The following is a 17,292-nucleotide window of genomic DNA, read 5'->3' as shown; positions in this document are numbered from 1 at the left end:
TATTTAGTCTGCAGAAGAAGAGTGAGGGGGGATTTGATAGCAGCCTTCAACTATTTGAAGGGGGGTTCCAAAGAGGATGGAGCTAGGCTGTTCTCAGTGGTGGCAGATGACAGAACAAGAAGCAATGGTCTCACGTTGCAGAGGGGGAGGTCTAGGTTGGATATTAGGAAACACTGTTTCACTAGGAGGGTGGTGAAGCACTGGAATGTCCATCCTTAGAGGTTTTTAAGGTCCGGCTTGACAAGCCCTGGCTGGGGTGATATAGTTGGGGTTGGTCCTGCCTTGAGCATGGGTTGGCCTAGATGACCTCCTGAGGTCTCTTCCAACCCTATGATTCTGATTCTTGAGCTGGCAGCAGCACTTACAGTGTGTATGTTTGGGGGTGGAGGCGTGGGGAATGAAAATCAGCTTCTTTCCTATACTTCCCACCAGATCTACAGGTTGTGGAAAGTGGTTTCCCTTCCCTTCTATTCTCAGGGGATGGGTTTATTAACTCAGAACAAATTAAAAGTTCATGAAGGTCAGGTTCAGCGCCTCTGCCCTCACCTTCCCCCTGCCTGGATGTGTGTGTTAGGATGAGGTGGAGGGAAAGTGGGGATTGAAGAAGTTGAGACAGCCAACCTATTTATACAACTCTGGGACATATCCTGGTCTTTACCACATCCATTTTGTGCTGGCTCCTGGCACAGAGCAAACAAAGCTGGCAGATTCAGCTGCCCAAGAAGAGTTCCATATCCACTGTACTACATCGGAGCAATAAATATGTTGAGCAAAGGGAAAAGAGTTCTGTAGCATGCCCTCCCCTTCCTCTCACTAGCACAGGTTTGGTTTAACAGCCCTAAATCTCAGGGTCCTGGCCTTCAGTATAAAGGAAATACAGGTACTCCACACCTCTTCCCCCTGTAGGTGTAGATCTTGCTGGGAATGAATAAACTTGAGTGCAAGGTTAGACCGTAAACAAGGGTGTGACCGGCTGTGTGCCAGAGATAGTGTTTTCAGGCTAGTTGAGATAAATGAGAACACCCTGAACTGATACGCTTGAAAGTAGATAAGGCAAGGACATAAGCAATCATCACACAATCTGCCCAGTGTCCAAACCACTTAGATTCAAGAATAGATGTTCGTAGCTAGGAAAAGTATACATAAATGGTACAGTGTGACACATGATTTGGTATTATGGCATCACCTTATATGCAAGCCCCACGTCTGGACCCGTCCAATGTGGACATAGAGCTGTTACATGCCTAATTAAGTAACCTGAGTTACCAGAAAACAAGATGAAATGTTCTCCTAGAACTGGATGAGGTGTTCTGAATAAGCAGAGCGGAAAAGGTCTTGAAGGAAATCCTAAAGTCCCCCTTCTACTGGTATAGCCCCTTGGAGCAGTGCAATTTAAAACATCCTCAGTGCTGCTGCAAGATGCGCCTAAGGACCTGCCTTTTGGCCCCAGAATGAGGAAAGATATGAAATGTGGCTTAAGCCACCATATTTTCCACCCAGGTGCTGAAGGGTTACATGATTTTGAGGAAAGTACTGGTCCCAAATAGTGTTTTTGTGAATGTGGCAGGCTATTAGCATCTTTTGGTAGTCACACAGCATTGTGAATTCTCAGACTGCATTTCAAAGGGCAAGTCAGAACATTCCCCGCTACTTGTAATAGGTTACGTTACAGGACTCCAGTCTTACTTTCCCACTAGATGAGAGCGTATGTAATCATACTGTAAAGGCTAGTCTATACTGGCAAGCCGCGGCAGCACCTTAACATGGCTTGTGTAGTTGCAGCAGAGCGCTGGGAGAGAAAAAAACACCTCTGTGAGGGGCGTAGCTACCAGTGCTGCTGCCCTGTCTACACCAGTGCTTTACAGCACTGAAGCTTGCTGCACTCGGGGGGTGGGGAACTCACACCCCTGAGCAAGAAAGTTGCAGCGCTGTAAATTGCCAGTGCAGACAAGCCCTAAGACAGTGGTTCTCAACTTTTTTTACCCAGGGACTCCAAAAACATAAATAGACAAACCTGCAGACCCCCAACCAGAGGCAATACATGGGGGTGGGGCACGTGAGGCCAAATGCCCTCCTCCCTCCCGATTTCTGCCTTCCATTTGGCCCTGCTCCCTGAAATGCTGATGTAGCAGGACAGAGCAGTGGTGTGTCTCCTTGGCTAGTTGCTGCCTGCTCGTGGAGTCAATGGCTGTAAGGCAATCCCTTCTGATAGCAGGGGGGAGATCTTTCTTCTGCAGTAATTTTGAAATTTTTGGTTGCACCCCTCCCCAACCCAGACAGGCTGGGTGGCCTCCTGGGGTGAGCTGGGGGTTGAGATAGTGCTTCCTCCCCAAATCTGCCCACCTGAGGCTGAAGCCCAAGCCTTGGCAGACCTCCTGAAACATGTTCATGACCCCACACCCCTGGTTGAGAAGCAGTGCTGTAGAAGATTAATATTAGACAATGCTGGTCAGTGTATAAAGTTTTTTTCCCCCCCTTACAGGGAGGTTTTGCCAAGTTTATAGAAGTCTGCATTTCAACAGTTTCCTTGACTTCCAGTAGTGGCAAAACCCTGCAGGAATAAGTCTATCATCAATTCACCTGATACTTTAATTTGAACAGTAGATTCCATGCTGCCTTATTTTAACAGTTTTTAAGTCTTTATTTTACTTATGGTTTTTAATAGATCTCTTAAAAAGAAAAACCCTGATGGTGATAGTGGTTCAGAAATGCCACAACAAAAACAAAACAAACCCCAAACAATTAGCCTGATAATGCTAAACTGCTCAGAGAAAAATAAGTGTTGTGGACAATTGTGAAGTCTTAAGACTACAGTATTAATACCCCACCGAGAAGAAGTGGGTGCATCCCTGCCACTCAGTATTGTTGTGGGTTATTTGCAGACACCACTACATTGTAGACATTGACTTACACATAGTTTATGACCTTGAAGCCTAGACAGTTTTTTTTTTTAAAAGCTTAGACTTTCAAATAGTTCTGTAGCAATTCGAAAATAACCTGTAGTTACATGACTTCATAATTACACCATACATGTGGCCCTATTTATGACAGATCCTTTCACCTCTGTCTTCCAAGCCATCCTGTGCTTTGAATAGAAAGAGGCTTATAGTTTCCAAACCTGGTCTGTTCCAAAGAAGGGAAATGACCTGCCACCAGCTAGCCATACAACTCTCAATCTTGTTCTCCAGAAAAAGCCTATGAGGTCTTTCACAAAAACATAAGGAGAATCCCCAGCAGCTCTTTCAAGCGTGTTATATTGTTTTCAGGCCTGACACTACAGCAGGGGTTTTCAAACTGGTTGTACCATCAGCAGTTGGGGGTCGCTGCAATCCCTAGTGTGTGGATGATACCATTTTACTCTTCACAGCGTGACCTCTTATGTATGGTGCACGCGAGGTCACGATGCATGGAGAATACCATTTTGCTCTACATAATGGCATCCTCCACACAGCGTGACCTTGCACACACCACACATACAAGGTGACACTGTGTCACCATTTTGTAGAGCAATATGACATCAACCATGTGGCATGACCTCACAGTATAGGCATTCAAGGTCATGTGTGGAGGGATGCCATTTTGCTCTTTTTAAAAATGGTGTCCTCCATGGTGTCTGGGGTCCTGGGAGGAATTAATTAAAATGGGGTTACATAGCAAAAAGTTTGGGAACCCTTGTACAAGAAATGAAGGGAAGCCACTGAATGCATCCGATGAAGTGAGTTGTAGCTCACAAAAGCTTATGCTCAAATAAATTGGTTAGTCTCAAACGTGCCACAAGTCCTCCTTTTCTTTTTGCGGATCCAGACTAATACGGCTGCTACTCTGAAACCAATTAAAACTGAAACACTGGGAGAGCAGATTCAATTCCATCCAGTAGAGGGTAGTGCTACACTGGTTTCATGCAGAATGTAATCAGACAGTAGAGCAGACAGATGTTAAAAACATCCAAGCAGAATAAAACAGAATGGTTGGGTTTAGAGATCTCGTTTAAGCCTCCCAACCTTAACAGCAACTCAGACTGCAATCCTCGCCACACCTGTTACCCACATTCTCTTGTCCCAGTGAATAGAGAACCTTGAATTTACTAGTTAACATAAATGAAAAAGCTGATCAGCTTAAGGTTTTGTCCATTTGTGATTACATCCTATTTAAAATATGAGCATTTTTATTTCAAACTAGTATGATCAACTGAATCCATTTTCAGGTGTGTTACCTCCTCCTGACTGATGAACTGCTGCAGCACATACTCATAGTTCTGCATTTCCTTTATCAGCAAAATCTGGACTTTATTTTCTTTTCTTCAGTACCCATTTATACAGCATGGTTCACTTTACAGACTACTTGCTTCACTTTTAAGACCATTCAAGAGAAGGATGGATCAGTAGTTAGGGGCAATACACTGAAATAGTTATACTGGTAAAACCCTAGTGTGGATCCAGAATCCAACAGATTGAGTTTACTCTCTGATGCAGCAGAATGTCTAAAAAGAGAGTGAATGTGTCTGCCCTAGAGAGTTTTGCTGCTTTAACTATAGTGGTATAGTCAGAGTTGCACACCCAACCCAGCGTGATACAGTTATATAGTATAAAAGTGCTTATACTAGTATAGCTTATTTCAGTTCAAGAAGTAGACTAAACTATATTGATGCGAGACTGGTATTCTGTGTCCAAACTAGAGCTTTTACAGTATAACTATTTCAGTTAAGAAAAACCCACATTCCTAGCTGACAATGTTATATCAGTAAAATTGAAGTGTAGTCAGGCTTTAGTAGAACCCAGACTCTGGTGGGTGGGCGTGGATGGTGGAAATGACAATATGGGAGAAGTGAAAGTTCTCCTGCTCAGTAAAAAAACAAACAAAACAAACAAAAAAACCCACTCACAACCTTACAGAATACTAATTCTATGCAAAGCCTCATAAAGCACTAACGAGCCACTATCTGTTTATTACACAGAAGATAGAGGTCATAGCCAATTTTGGATTCAGGAACAGCATACCATCCGAGTTCAAGCAATATTTCAAATAAATTACTTTAATATAGCAAGAGTCAAGTTAGCAATTGTATAAGACTCCACAAACATTAACTCAATTTCAACGTAAATTAAAATCATTTTAACTACAGCTCAGACAAATGCTTATGTATTTTGTTGGAAGCAGGGGCACAACACATTTTGTTATCAAAACAAAGTGTTTTTCCCCCCATATCTCTCATTGTATAAAATAGAGGAATGGAGTTCCTATTTATTGCCTTGATTCAGCAAGATTCTTAAGTATGCACCTAACTTTTAAACACAAAAGTAATTCAATAATCCATGTTGAAGACAACTCAAGTACTTGAAGCTAGGCACTAGAGCGGAGTGAATTTTTTTCATCCAAAATTCTTTCTTCCCCAGTGCAGTGGGGCAGTTACCCCACTCCTAGAGAAGAAAAGCTAGGCTGACTTGGGGAGCTGCCATAACTGGGGCCATGCCCCAATCAGGCCACAGCTGGCCCTACAAAAGGGCTGTGAGCGAGGAGCTAAGTGAGTCTCTCTCTAGTGATGGAAAGAGAAGGATCTAGCTGCCTGGGAGCAGGGTACCAGAGGTAGAGAAGTACTAGGGAAAGGCAAGAGGAGCTGGGGAGCTCCAGGCCTTGTTCAAGGCCTAAAGAGAGGTACTGGGCTGCAGGAAAAGGCAGCAGGTCCAAACCCCACTTGCTAGGGATGAGTGGTTCACAGACTGTAGTGTGCCCCAATGAGCGGGGGCTAGATGATGACTAGCAGTAGCCACTGAGGCAAGGTGGGGATAGAGGGTTGGGGGTTCCCCTGGGAGGGGAGACCCAGATTGTGGGTTACTGCTGGGGGCAGCATCCCAAGGTAAAGGGCACCAGCGTCTTGGAGGGACACGGGGCCAGCGGCAGGTGAGACACTGGCCAGGAGGAGGCGCTCTGTATGCTGGAGAGCTAATTCCCAAGACAACCAGCAGGAGGTGCCGCACCAGTGAGTCTCGACTTCGCTACACCCAGTTAAAATGTTTTGCTTGACCTGAATTTTTGGCGAGTTTGTGCTGACTTTACCAAAAATTGTTCCAACTGAGTTCTGGTTTTTCCATTCAAAAAGGCTTTCATTTCAAAATTTAATTTGTGTGTGTGGCTTTTTTAAAAAAATTAAAAATGAACAATTATTTGGTTTTAAAGAATAGCCAGCAGGGTTCTCCCCCCTCCCCCCCCAAAAAACCTATTTGCACAGCTCTACTAGGTGCAGCTCAAGTACCTGCCAAATTGTGGCCCTAATCCTGTAAACACTTGAGCATATGCTTTAACAATGAAGCATGTGAGTAGTCTCATTGAAGACAACAGCATTACTTATACAGTAACTCCTCCCTTAACCTTGTAGTTATGTTCCTGAAAAATGCGACTAAGTGAAACAATATTAAGCTAATCCAATTTCCCATAAGAATTAATATAAATGGGGGAGTTAGGTTCCAGGGAAACTTTTTTTGCCGTACAATACTATAGTTGAGAGGTGCCCCTGCCTTACCCCACACAGGCACTGCCCACTGGCACTGAGGACAATGAGGCAGGCAAGGAGGCTGAAGGTGCCGTAGGCTAGGAGAAGCGGGTTGTGCAGTGGCAGCTTCCCCTACTCTGCAAGCACCAAGTTCGGGGGGCTCAACCCTAGGCCTGCCCACTCCACCCCTTCCCCCAAGCCCCCACCCTTAACCTGCCTCTTCTTCCCTCCCCTCCACCCCCTTTACTCTGCATGCTGTGTCTTCGCTCCTCCCCCCCCCCCCCCCGAACGCTGCAAGCCAGCTGATTGCCATGGGCAGGAGGTGGGGGGAGGAGGAGGAGGAAGGCACCGATCCACAGTGTCTGCTGGCAGGCGGTGTGGTGGGGGGGCATAGGGGAGCTGATGGGGAAGGGGGCTGCCAGCTGTGGACAAAGCAGGTAGCCAAACAACATTATAGCGAAGCATTGCACAACTTTAAATTAAGCATGTTCTGTAATTGCGCAGGGAGGTAAGATCGAAACGTCCTGTCGCTTAACGCTGTTAAGTGGGGAGTTACTGTACCCCAGAAGTTAAGTATGTGCATGAGTGTTTTTAGGATCAAGCCTTACATTTTAGCCAAGTCACACTTGTACTCACCTCCAGAAGTGTAGTTCAAATCCTTCACATTTATCCTTGCATTTTAAGCATGGTGCACCAAATCCTTGTTCATGACCTAACCCCATCTGTTTAAAAGTAAAGTGAAAGCTTTTATGAAACTTAAAATTATTTTTCAAGAGATTATATTTTGCATCTCAGTTTCCATTTTTCCCTTACCTTTTATGATCGAGGTCTTAAGTGTCAAAAAACAAAAGTTTGAATAATCAAATGACAACTTATGGAGGATGACATTTTAGTGATTGAACCAAGAACAGAATCATAAAAGCTATTCATCTAGTTTTGAAAGGTAAATACAGAAAACATTGAAATTGTACATATGTTCAAATGAAGGATATAAGCTAGTCAAGAACTCCCTCAAGACATTTATATGCATTAACTTCAGTCAGAGGTCAGGACTAAAAGAATACAACATAACTAGGATAATGCAGGTTATTGCTTAGATGTTATTAGCCATTGGATAGCTGAAAGTGTGGCACATCCCATCCTCAACAGTGTTGTAATGAGTGTAGCATATTCTGTTCTCAGTCATTACCATTGGCCCACCTTTATTGGCCCACAATAGAAACAGAATATATTTAGAGAAGGGCAATGAGAGTAAACAGTAGGGGAATGTTTTCATATGGAGAGAATAAAAGGGGGATTGTATTTAACTTGGAATGCAGAAGAACAGGAGAGAGTTTAATAAGTGGTATGATAAAAGCCAACAATTGAGTGATATTTGCTATTCACATAATACAGCAACATAGCAGTGAAATTAAAAGGTTGAATACATTTTTTCAGCTATCAAAAAAGTTAAAGGGTGTATCAGGGTAATTCATGGAATCACCAACATAGATTACTGCTAAGGAGTTTTTTGGAATCTTAAAGGACGAGACACTTGAAGGAACAGAATTCTATTTACACTAGCTAGAATGACAATGACCATCAATTCTTATCCTCGTACAGTGCAAAAAAACCCACCTTCTCCACCCACTAGAATGCATGTGTGTTGACACACATTTGACACACAATTCTTCAGATAGTCAGCAGTATATTTGATGGGGGAAGAAAGAAAGCAGTGCTGTCAAATACCACTATACCAGATTAGACTAAATTATTGGTTAGCTGTAACATGGTAATTCTTATGTCTCTAAAACAATGAAGCAAAGCAAATCTTTTTATAGTTTAGTCCAGGGTTTCTCAAACTTCATTGCACTGCAACCCCCTTCTGACAATAAAAATAACTACATGACCCCAGGAAGGGGGGACCAAAGCTTGAGCCCAGCTGCCCTGGGTGACTGGGCCAAAGCCCAAGCCCCAATGTCCTAGGTGGGGGGAGGGGCAAAGCAGAAGCCCAGGGCCTGTAACCTGAGCCCTGCCACCCAGGGCTGAAGCCCTTGAGCTTTGGCTTCAGCCCTGGGCAGTGGGGTTCTGGCTCCGGCGTTGGTCCCGGGTGGTGGGGCTCAGGCTTTGGCCCTGGGTCCAGCCAAGTCTGTGCCAGCCCTGGCGACCCCATTAAAATGGGATCACGACTCTCAGTTTGAGCACTGCTGGTTTAGTTAATAGTTCCAATTAATTACTCAGCAGCTTATGTTGCAGTGTGCCATCTTAGACAGAGACAGTCATTCTTACTGCAGTATTTGTGATGAGTAACATATCTGGAATTGAGAAATCTGCACTTGTTAGACTGATGAACAAGCCTTCCAGGAGGGAACTAAATAAACAAACTAGCTAGTGTCACAGGAAATGCCATTTCTGGCAGTTGAAAGATTAATCAAATGTCTTGTCACCTTATGACCCTTGAACTCTTCTGATCCGTGGTCTTTGGGCTTTTCCCATGCATTCATAGTATAGGAGAGGACATATTTTGCCCTCTACCATTAGCTACTGCCCCATAACTTAACATCCCTGTGCAAAGCTCTGGAGCTATTTTCCCCTCCTATTTTTCCCAAAAACCTAGCATTTCAAAGGTGCATCCCTTTGATCATGGCTGCACCTTTGTCACCCTGAAGATTCAAGGTGATGGATCCTAGTTTGCACAGTCAGTTACCTCTTGCTGGATGTGCTAACGTGAACCCAGCTCAGCAAATGTTTAGAAGATGATGGATTAAGAGACAGGGCTTCTCTCAATCATATTCTACTCTATTAAATAAGAGTGTGACAAATTAACATCCAGCTGACTTGGCTAAAACAGGTCCCTGCAGAGGGCTTTCCAACTGGGGTTCAGGGATAAGACATGCTGATGGGGAAACTCACTGATCATTGTTATTTAATGGGCAAATCCTAGCCCCTGTCTGGTGGGGAGGTAAGGTGACTCTACATCAGCCTAGCTTAAGTTTTAAATGGATTTCGCAAGCCAACCTGAGGGCAGGGAGATGTTTGGAAATACATGACTTTGCTGGGTGCCTTAGTATATTTCACAAAACCTTGGCTGCATTATGCATTTCTTTTATGGAAAATAAGATTGTTTGACAAAACCTATTAAAGAACAGAATCAGAAGTTTGGTTGATAAAGGAAACTGTGTGGACTTAGTATACCTAGACTTTTTGTAAGGCATTTGACTTAGTACTGCATGACATTATGAATAAATTAGCACTATGCATTATTAATAAAGCATATGTTAAATTGATAACAAAGTGGCTAATGGATCTCAAAGCAAACAATTGGAAACCATCTAATCAGGGTGTTTCTAGTAGGGTAACAATCGCTGGGGTTACAATCTGCAGATGACAGATTGGTGGAATGATAATTATTAGAACAGGGTAGTCATACAAAGCAATCTGGATCACTTGGGAAGATGGGCCCATTGAAACAGAAATATGAAAGTTAAACATCTAGGAACAAGGAATTAAGTTCATATCTACACAATGGGGGACTGCATTCTGGAAAGCAGTGACTTGGAAAAGGATTTAGGGGTTAGTGAACAAGCAACTCAATAGGAACTCCCAGTGCACAGCTGTGGCAACAAGCGTTAATAAGATCTTTGGATATATAACCTGGGGAGTAGTGAGGCAATTTTATGGATAAAAATATGGAAAGAGTTAGAAAGGGACAGCCTAGGATCCTCATGAACTAGTTACTTTAGAGCGCTTGAGTTGTTTGATACTTAACCCCGTCTCCATTTCTGCCCCTGCCCCACCTCCTCCCCAAGAGGGAATTCCAAAGTTTCTGTAAAGAGGTTAAGCCTGTAAATTCATAGAGATTCACAGGTTCCAAGGCCAGAAGGGACTATTATGATCTACTCTAACCTCCTGTACAACACCGGCCATAGAATTTCCTCAAAATAGTTCCTAGAGCAGATACTTTAGAAAAAGATCCAATCTTGATTTAAAAATTGTCAGTGAGTAGCAAGTTGTTCCAATGGTTAATCACTCTCAATGTTAAAAATGTGTGCCTTATTTCCAGTCTGAATTGGTCTAGCTACAGCTTCCATTCACGTTCAAAAATGCACTAGTCTCTACCCCACTATATGGTCATACTCAGTGCCTTTGTTGACAGTAGAACTACTCATTACATCTCCCAAAATAGTATTTAGCATCCATAAACAAAATTGTTGCAGAGTTTTGTCCTTCACATGTGTATTCTGCACTTGCCAGCATGTGTCAAGTAATATAGTCAAAGAATATTTAACAGATGTGTCTTTTGCTTCAGCAGTAAGGACTGACTATATACACAGAACTGTAGTCAATATTCGTTAGCTGACTAGAACAGACCACATTTGGTGCATTCAAACAGTCTCCAAATTGGAAAGTGAAGCTAATGAAATGCACTGCATTTTCTCCATTCCTCTTCTCAAATGGCATGCTTCTGAATAGCACTTTATGTTGGACGTGTGGTGCTGTTACTCTATGCCAGACTAGTCTGTCAATGTATCTAAAAATATAACAAAGTGGACTGAATATGTGCATAAATAGAGAATGAGAGTTTGAAAAGAGGATGGAATCAATTTCTCCATAAATGGAATTATGGAAGTAATTGGATAGATAGGTCAAATGAAATGCTGCCAGAGGAAGGCTTCTTCATGTCAACTGCTGTCAAAGAAAATGTTTAAGAAAGCTATCTAAAAATATTTGGTATTTCAAACAAGATTGCTGATTTAGGGACAGGTTGGGTATGGAAGATAGTATAAATATAATGAACATCTGTTTTATGCTCCTTTCATGACTCATGGGCAGTGTTTTAAATGGTTACAGCTAAGCAAGTGTTACCAGAAGTAGATAAGGAACTGTTAAGAAAGTAGATAAGGCAGTGTTGTTTAATACTTCTCATAACACAAGAACTAGGCGTCACCAAATGAAATTAATAGGCAGCAGGTTTAAAACAAAAGTATTTCTTCACACAACACAGTCAACTTGTGGAACTCCTTGCCAGAGGATGTTGTGAAGGCCAAGACCATAACAGGGTTCAAAAAAGAACTAGATAAATTCATGGAGGATAGGTCCATCAATGGCTATTAGCCAGGATGGGCAGGAATGGTGTCCCTAGCCTCTGTTTGCCAGAAGCTGGGAATGAGTGACCGGGGATAGATCACTTGATTACCTGTTCTGTTAATTCCCTCTGGAGCACCTGGCACTGGCCACTGTCGGAAGACAGGATACTGGGCTAGATGGACCTTTGGCCTGACCCAGGAGGGCCATTCTTAATGTTCTTAAGAGACTACTTTACTCCATTCCAAGCTGAACCAACTGTCACAGCTGACAATCTATACATTTCAGAACTTTTAGCAACCCCAGTGGCTATACATAAGCACTTAATAGTTTGTTCATGTGTGTGATATTATAGCAGCCCTGAATTTCTACTATTAACCTAGATTATCAGGAATTTATAACTAGACCACAAATATTAGTCTGAGGCTGAAATTTGGCATAAAAGACATCTTCAGAGTTTCCTACCGCCTTTTTACCAGATATGATTTTAAATCAGGCAGACAGCATTTTTGAAGAGATTTTAGCACTTGCAAAAGGGCCACTACACTGGAAATAGAGGTGTGGTTTTTTTTGTTTTTGTTTGTTTGTTTTAAAAACACAGTTAAGAGTATGGACAGTGGACACTTCCTCACATTGTTTCCCCAGTACCTCAGTGTTGAGGTAGGTAGTCCCTCCATAACAAGCAAAAGTGCAGTTTAGTCTCTGACCATTCAATCTGTAGCTTATAAACCAAAGTCACTAATGAAAGGATGAAATTAGAGTGCAGAACATCCTGACCTTTCCGGATTCTGATTCATTCTAACATGCCTGCCTTGGTGATAACTTATTTCAGGTCTTAGCATGTTACCATCAAGTATCACTTTCAGTTGCCATTGCTGTTTGTGATTATTCCTACCTAGCACAATATGGATGACTAATGCCACACAGTGCTAGAAACAAAGAAGTCATTTGTAACTACTATGGAGGTTTTTTGTTTTTTTTTAAAACACATTTATGAAATACAAGCCCAAGAGTTATCACTTCTAACGTTAGGTACAAAAAGAGATGGAAGTCATATTATAAGAAAACAGATCATCCAGTGGTACCTCATCTGAGGAGATGTAGTCAAGATACCTAAAATCTGACTGCATTTCTATTACAAATAAAAATTCTAGAGTCCACCAGAATTCTAGCACAAGCTATTTGGAAGTCTCTTTAAAGAGGAGCATAGTCAGAGTCTCACCCTCTTCCCAACATAATACCCACATCTAGGGGTTAGCACTCAGAATTCTCACCTTTTCTTGGTTTTCCTTTATGCTTAAAGGAAGAGAGCTAGGCGAAGGAGGTAAAGGAGAGAAGAGACATAACTTAAAATGTCATTTCTAGAGAATTTCTACTGCAAGGCCTCCTTTCTCACTCCTGAGTGCCTCTCTTCCTTTAAGAGCCACCTTCTATACTGGAACCAGTGAGGCCTATTTGATTTGGCTGCCTCATGAATCACAGAAACTAAACTAAACTAGCTCCATGAAAATGTCAACCTCCAGAATCTCCAGAAACAAAGGATACCTAAATACTTCCATTGTTTTCAGATCTTTCGAGAATTTAAGAAGTTGTACAAAACATTCTCCAAAGTTCTCAACCCAACGAAAACAGAGGTTTTCCCTCAACTCTTAAAGCATCTACACAAGGAGAAGTGTCACATTAAGGTACGCAATACTTCATGTTGGAAGAATCTTCAATATGCTGTATTCTTGGATACATTATTTTGCTCTTGAGAGAGAGAAGAATCATCCACGTTATTCAAGTCTTCAATGCAAACACGAGGGAACATACTTTACCTTCATTCTTTTATACAGGTGTCCTTGGGAGCTTGGCAGAAAACTACAAGTTCTTCTGCTTCAAGCATCAACTATTCATTTATATGGATGTGGAAGAGTCAACAAAAAAAAGGGGGAGGGGGCAGACTTTCCACAGTGCCCCACCGCACTTTAGAAAAAGTCACACAAAACAGATTACTGACAGACCCCAATTTAGTTTAGGAAATGTCTAAAGTGTAAAGACATGGACAAAGGATAAAATCCACACAAGAGATTCAGCTGCTGGAAATACCATATTGATGCTATTTTGATTGGGTGATTATGTTTACCTTCATTGTTGAATTGGCTTTTACAATAGATAAACTTGATGAAATGGAATTTGAAATGAAATCCAGCAACAGGTAAGAGTTGTTAGATTTCACATTCCATTTCTTAGGATTGCAAGTTAACTACAATTTATAGAAATTGAAAGTGTTACGGTCTTGATGTAGGTGTAGGCTTCTGAGACAATGACGATGAAATTTAGTGGCAGCTATGTGTGTAACAAGGAGCATCATGTTACACCCTCCCCCAGTAGGATCATAGAACTGCGGCATGTACTCTGTCTAAATAGGATAATGGTTTTATGAAGGTATGAAAAAAAAAAAAAACATACCAAAAAGTTTGCCTAGGATTTAGATTGGGTCCAGTTCTGCCCAGTATCTTCAGCTGAGGCCTTATCAGTGTAAAGTTGATGGAGTATTGCGTCCAGTTCTCGGCACCACATTTCAGAAAAGATGTGGAAAAATTGGAGAAAGTCCAGAGGGGAGCAACAAAATTGATCAAAGATCTAGAAACCTTAACCTATGAGGAAAGATTGGAAAAAATTGGGTTTTGTTTAGTCTGGAGAAGAGAAGATGAGGGGGAGGGAACATAACAGTTTTCAAGTACATAAAAGGTACTTTGCAAGGAAGAGGGAGAAAAATCGTTCTCCTTAACCTCTGAGGATAGGACAATAAGCAACGGATTTAAATTGCAGCAAGGGAGGTTTAGGTCGGATATAAGGGAAAACTTCCTGTCAGGCTGGTTAAGTGTTGGAACATACTGCCTAGAGAAGTTGTGGAATCTCAGTCATTGGAGGTTTTTAAGAACAGGTTAGACAAACACCTGTCAGGAATGGTCTAGCTATTACGTAGTCCTGCCCTGAGTGCACTGGACTAGACATACTGAGGTCCCTTCCAGTCCTACACTTCTATGATTTAGGAGCATTGTGGGGGAAAAAAAATCCATTTAACAATATTAAGAGATGCCAGAAAAATGTTTGTATCTAAGGAGGAGAACATTAGTGAGGATGCTCATAGCAGCACAGACAACAGTATAAATCATGGAGCTGGCTGCAGCAGTAAAATATTAGTACACAAGTAGTCAAATAATTCACTTGTTACAATTTTTAGCTAGAGAATGTTGTATGTAAGAGCCAGAATGTAAACATTAAGGCATTGGTACACGGCCTAGCGATAAAGTCTAAGGCTATTAAGGAGACTTACATAATCTTAAAATTGTCAAAGAATGCCAGTAGTGTTTATTCAAATTGTACAAGTATTTGCTGGCTATATACACACCCAGCTGTCAGATGTGGGAATTATAACCATGGTCATGACACAATACAAAACCATCATCCACCTTTCAATTCAATTCTAGTGATTTTTAGTCTGAGTACTCGTCTTTGAGAGGGTGGGGAGGGGGCATAGGAAAAAACTAACTAGCCACAAACACAAAGCAGCACTGTCAGTTTATTTTAGTCTATTCCTACTTTAGTGAGTTCAGTAGCTTGCATCCTGCACAACAATCATTTTATGCAATCAATTGAAATTGGACAATTGTGTCAGGAGAGACTTTTTAAATACAATCCTAAAGGAGGGGTGCTTGATGTAACAGTACTTTTAGTAAAGTAAGAAAAATCAATATTTCCTTCAAGTTCCTCTCATGCTTTGTTCAATTTCAGTAACTGTATAAAAAAAAATTATGACTCTGTGAGATCTGCTCTTTATTATAGTCATAAATATAAAGGGAAGGCTAACCACCTTTAAATCCCTCCTGGCCGGAGGAAAAACCCTTTCACCTGTAAATGGTTAAGAAGCTAAAAGGTAACCTCACTGGCACCTGACCAAAATGACCAATGAGGAGACAAGATACTTTCAAAACTAGATGAGTGTGGGCAGGAAGAAGGTCACCACGTGGAGGGACACCGGAGCACAGGTGTTGGCTATCCATGCTACCTTAGTGGACCCCAATTTAATCTACCCAGAGATCCAAGTGACAATTCAACCCTTCAAGTCCAACTCTTTCAATTTGCCAACAGCCAAGTTGCCTGTCCAGTACAAGGGCTGGTCAGGAACATGGACTTTTGCAGTCTATGATGATTATCCCATCCCCATGCTGTTGGGGGAACATTTGGCCAATCATGTGAAGCTAGCCAAGAGGATGGGAATGGTCACCCGCAGCCAGGCTAAGCAAGCCGTCATGCCTAGCTCTGTTCCAAAAACTTCTACCAGGACCCGGTCAGAGGTGATGGAACCGGACCCCATGCCACAGTCTGTAACAGCAGTAGTGGATCCAGTCCCAGAGACCCAGACAGAGCCAGTCCCAAAACCGGAACAGGCGGAACAACCAGCACCAGACCCATTGCCAGCACTGAATCCAGTACTTGCAACCCCAACACCAGAGGACCCAACTGAACCTGAAATGGCAGCAGTTGATAACCCTCCACAAGAGGCTCAGCCAGAGCCTGAACCCCAACATAGTGCACCAGTGGAGAGTAGTCAACGGAAACAGCCCCATCCCCTACATCGCTTCCAGAGGGACCAAGCCTAGGTCCACAATCCAATGAGGAACTGATGTCTCCAGCATCAAGGGAAGAGTTCCAGACTGAACAGGAAGCAGATGAAAGCCTCCAGAGAGCTTGGACGGCGGCAAAGAACAACCCACCACCTCTCAGCTCTTCTAATCGATCCAGGTTTGTTGTAGAAAGAGAATTTTTATACAAGGAAACTCTTTCTGGTGGACACCAGGAAGACTGGACTCCTCAGAGACAGTTGGTAGTTCCAACTAAGTACCGGGTTAAGCTCTTGAGCTTAGCCCACAATCATCCTAGTGGCCATGCTGGGGTGAACAGGACCAAAGACCATTTGGGAAGATCATTCCACTGGGAGGGAATGGGCAAGGAGGTTTCTACCTATGTCCAGTCTTGTGAGGTATGCCAAAGAGTGGGAAAACTCCAAGACCAGGTCAAAGCCCCTCTCCAGCCACTCACCATCATTGAAGTTCCATTTCAGTGAGTAGCTGTGGATATTCTGGGTCCTTTTCTGAAAAAGACACCCAGAGGAAAGCAGTACATATGGACTTTCATGGATTTTGCCACCCAGATGGCCAGTTCTAAGCAACATCAGGGCTAAGTGTGTGCCAGGCACTAGCAGACATTTTTGCCAGGGTAGGTTGGCCCTCCGACATCCTCACAGGAACTAATTTCCTCACAGATGCAGGAACTAATTTCCTGGCAGGAACTATGGAAAGCCTTTGGGAAGCTCATGGGGAGAATCACTTGGTTGTCACCCCTTACCATCATCAAACAAATGGCCTGGTGGAGAAATTTAATGGGACTTTGGGGGCCATGATACATAAATTTGTATATGAGCACTCCAATGATTGGGACCTAGTGTTGCAGCTGTTGCTGTTTGCCTACAAACCCCAGTTTAGGGTTTTCACCATTTGAACTTGTATATGGTTAAGGGGCAATTACAGTTGGTGAAGCAGCAATGGGAGGGGTTTACACCTTCCCCAGGAACTAACATTCTGGACTTTGTAACCAACCTACAAAACACCCTCCAAACCTCTCTAGCCCTTGCTAAAGACGACCTACAGGATGCTCAAAAAGAGCAAAAAGCCTGGTATGATAAACATGCCAAA

At 42.6% G+C, this 17,292-nt stretch overlaps 1 protein-coding gene across 1 annotated transcript in view; it reads right to left on the bottom strand.

Annotated features, from left to right (window-relative positions):
* TES (testin LIM domain protein) overlaps positions 1-17,292 on the bottom strand; it is a 41,942-nt gene that overhangs the window by 17,747 nt on the left and 6,903 nt on the right. Inside the window, exon 2 of the mRNA XM_073328141.2 lies at positions 7,124-7,209. Within this exon, the coding sequence (XP_073184242.2) occupies positions 7,124-7,209 (86 nt within the window). The remainder of the gene's footprint in view (positions 1-7,123; positions 7,210-17,292) is intronic.

This window comes from Lepidochelys kempii, chromosome 1 (assembly GCF_965140285.1).
Source record: "Lepidochelys kempii isolate rLepKem1 chromosome 1, rLepKem1.hap1, whole genome shotgun sequence".
NCBI classification, from domain to species: Eukaryota; Metazoa; Chordata; order Testudines; family Cheloniidae; genus Lepidochelys; species Lepidochelys kempii.
Note: the sequence above shows the minus strand (reverse complement) of the source record. Positions and strands in the feature narration are given on the sequence as shown.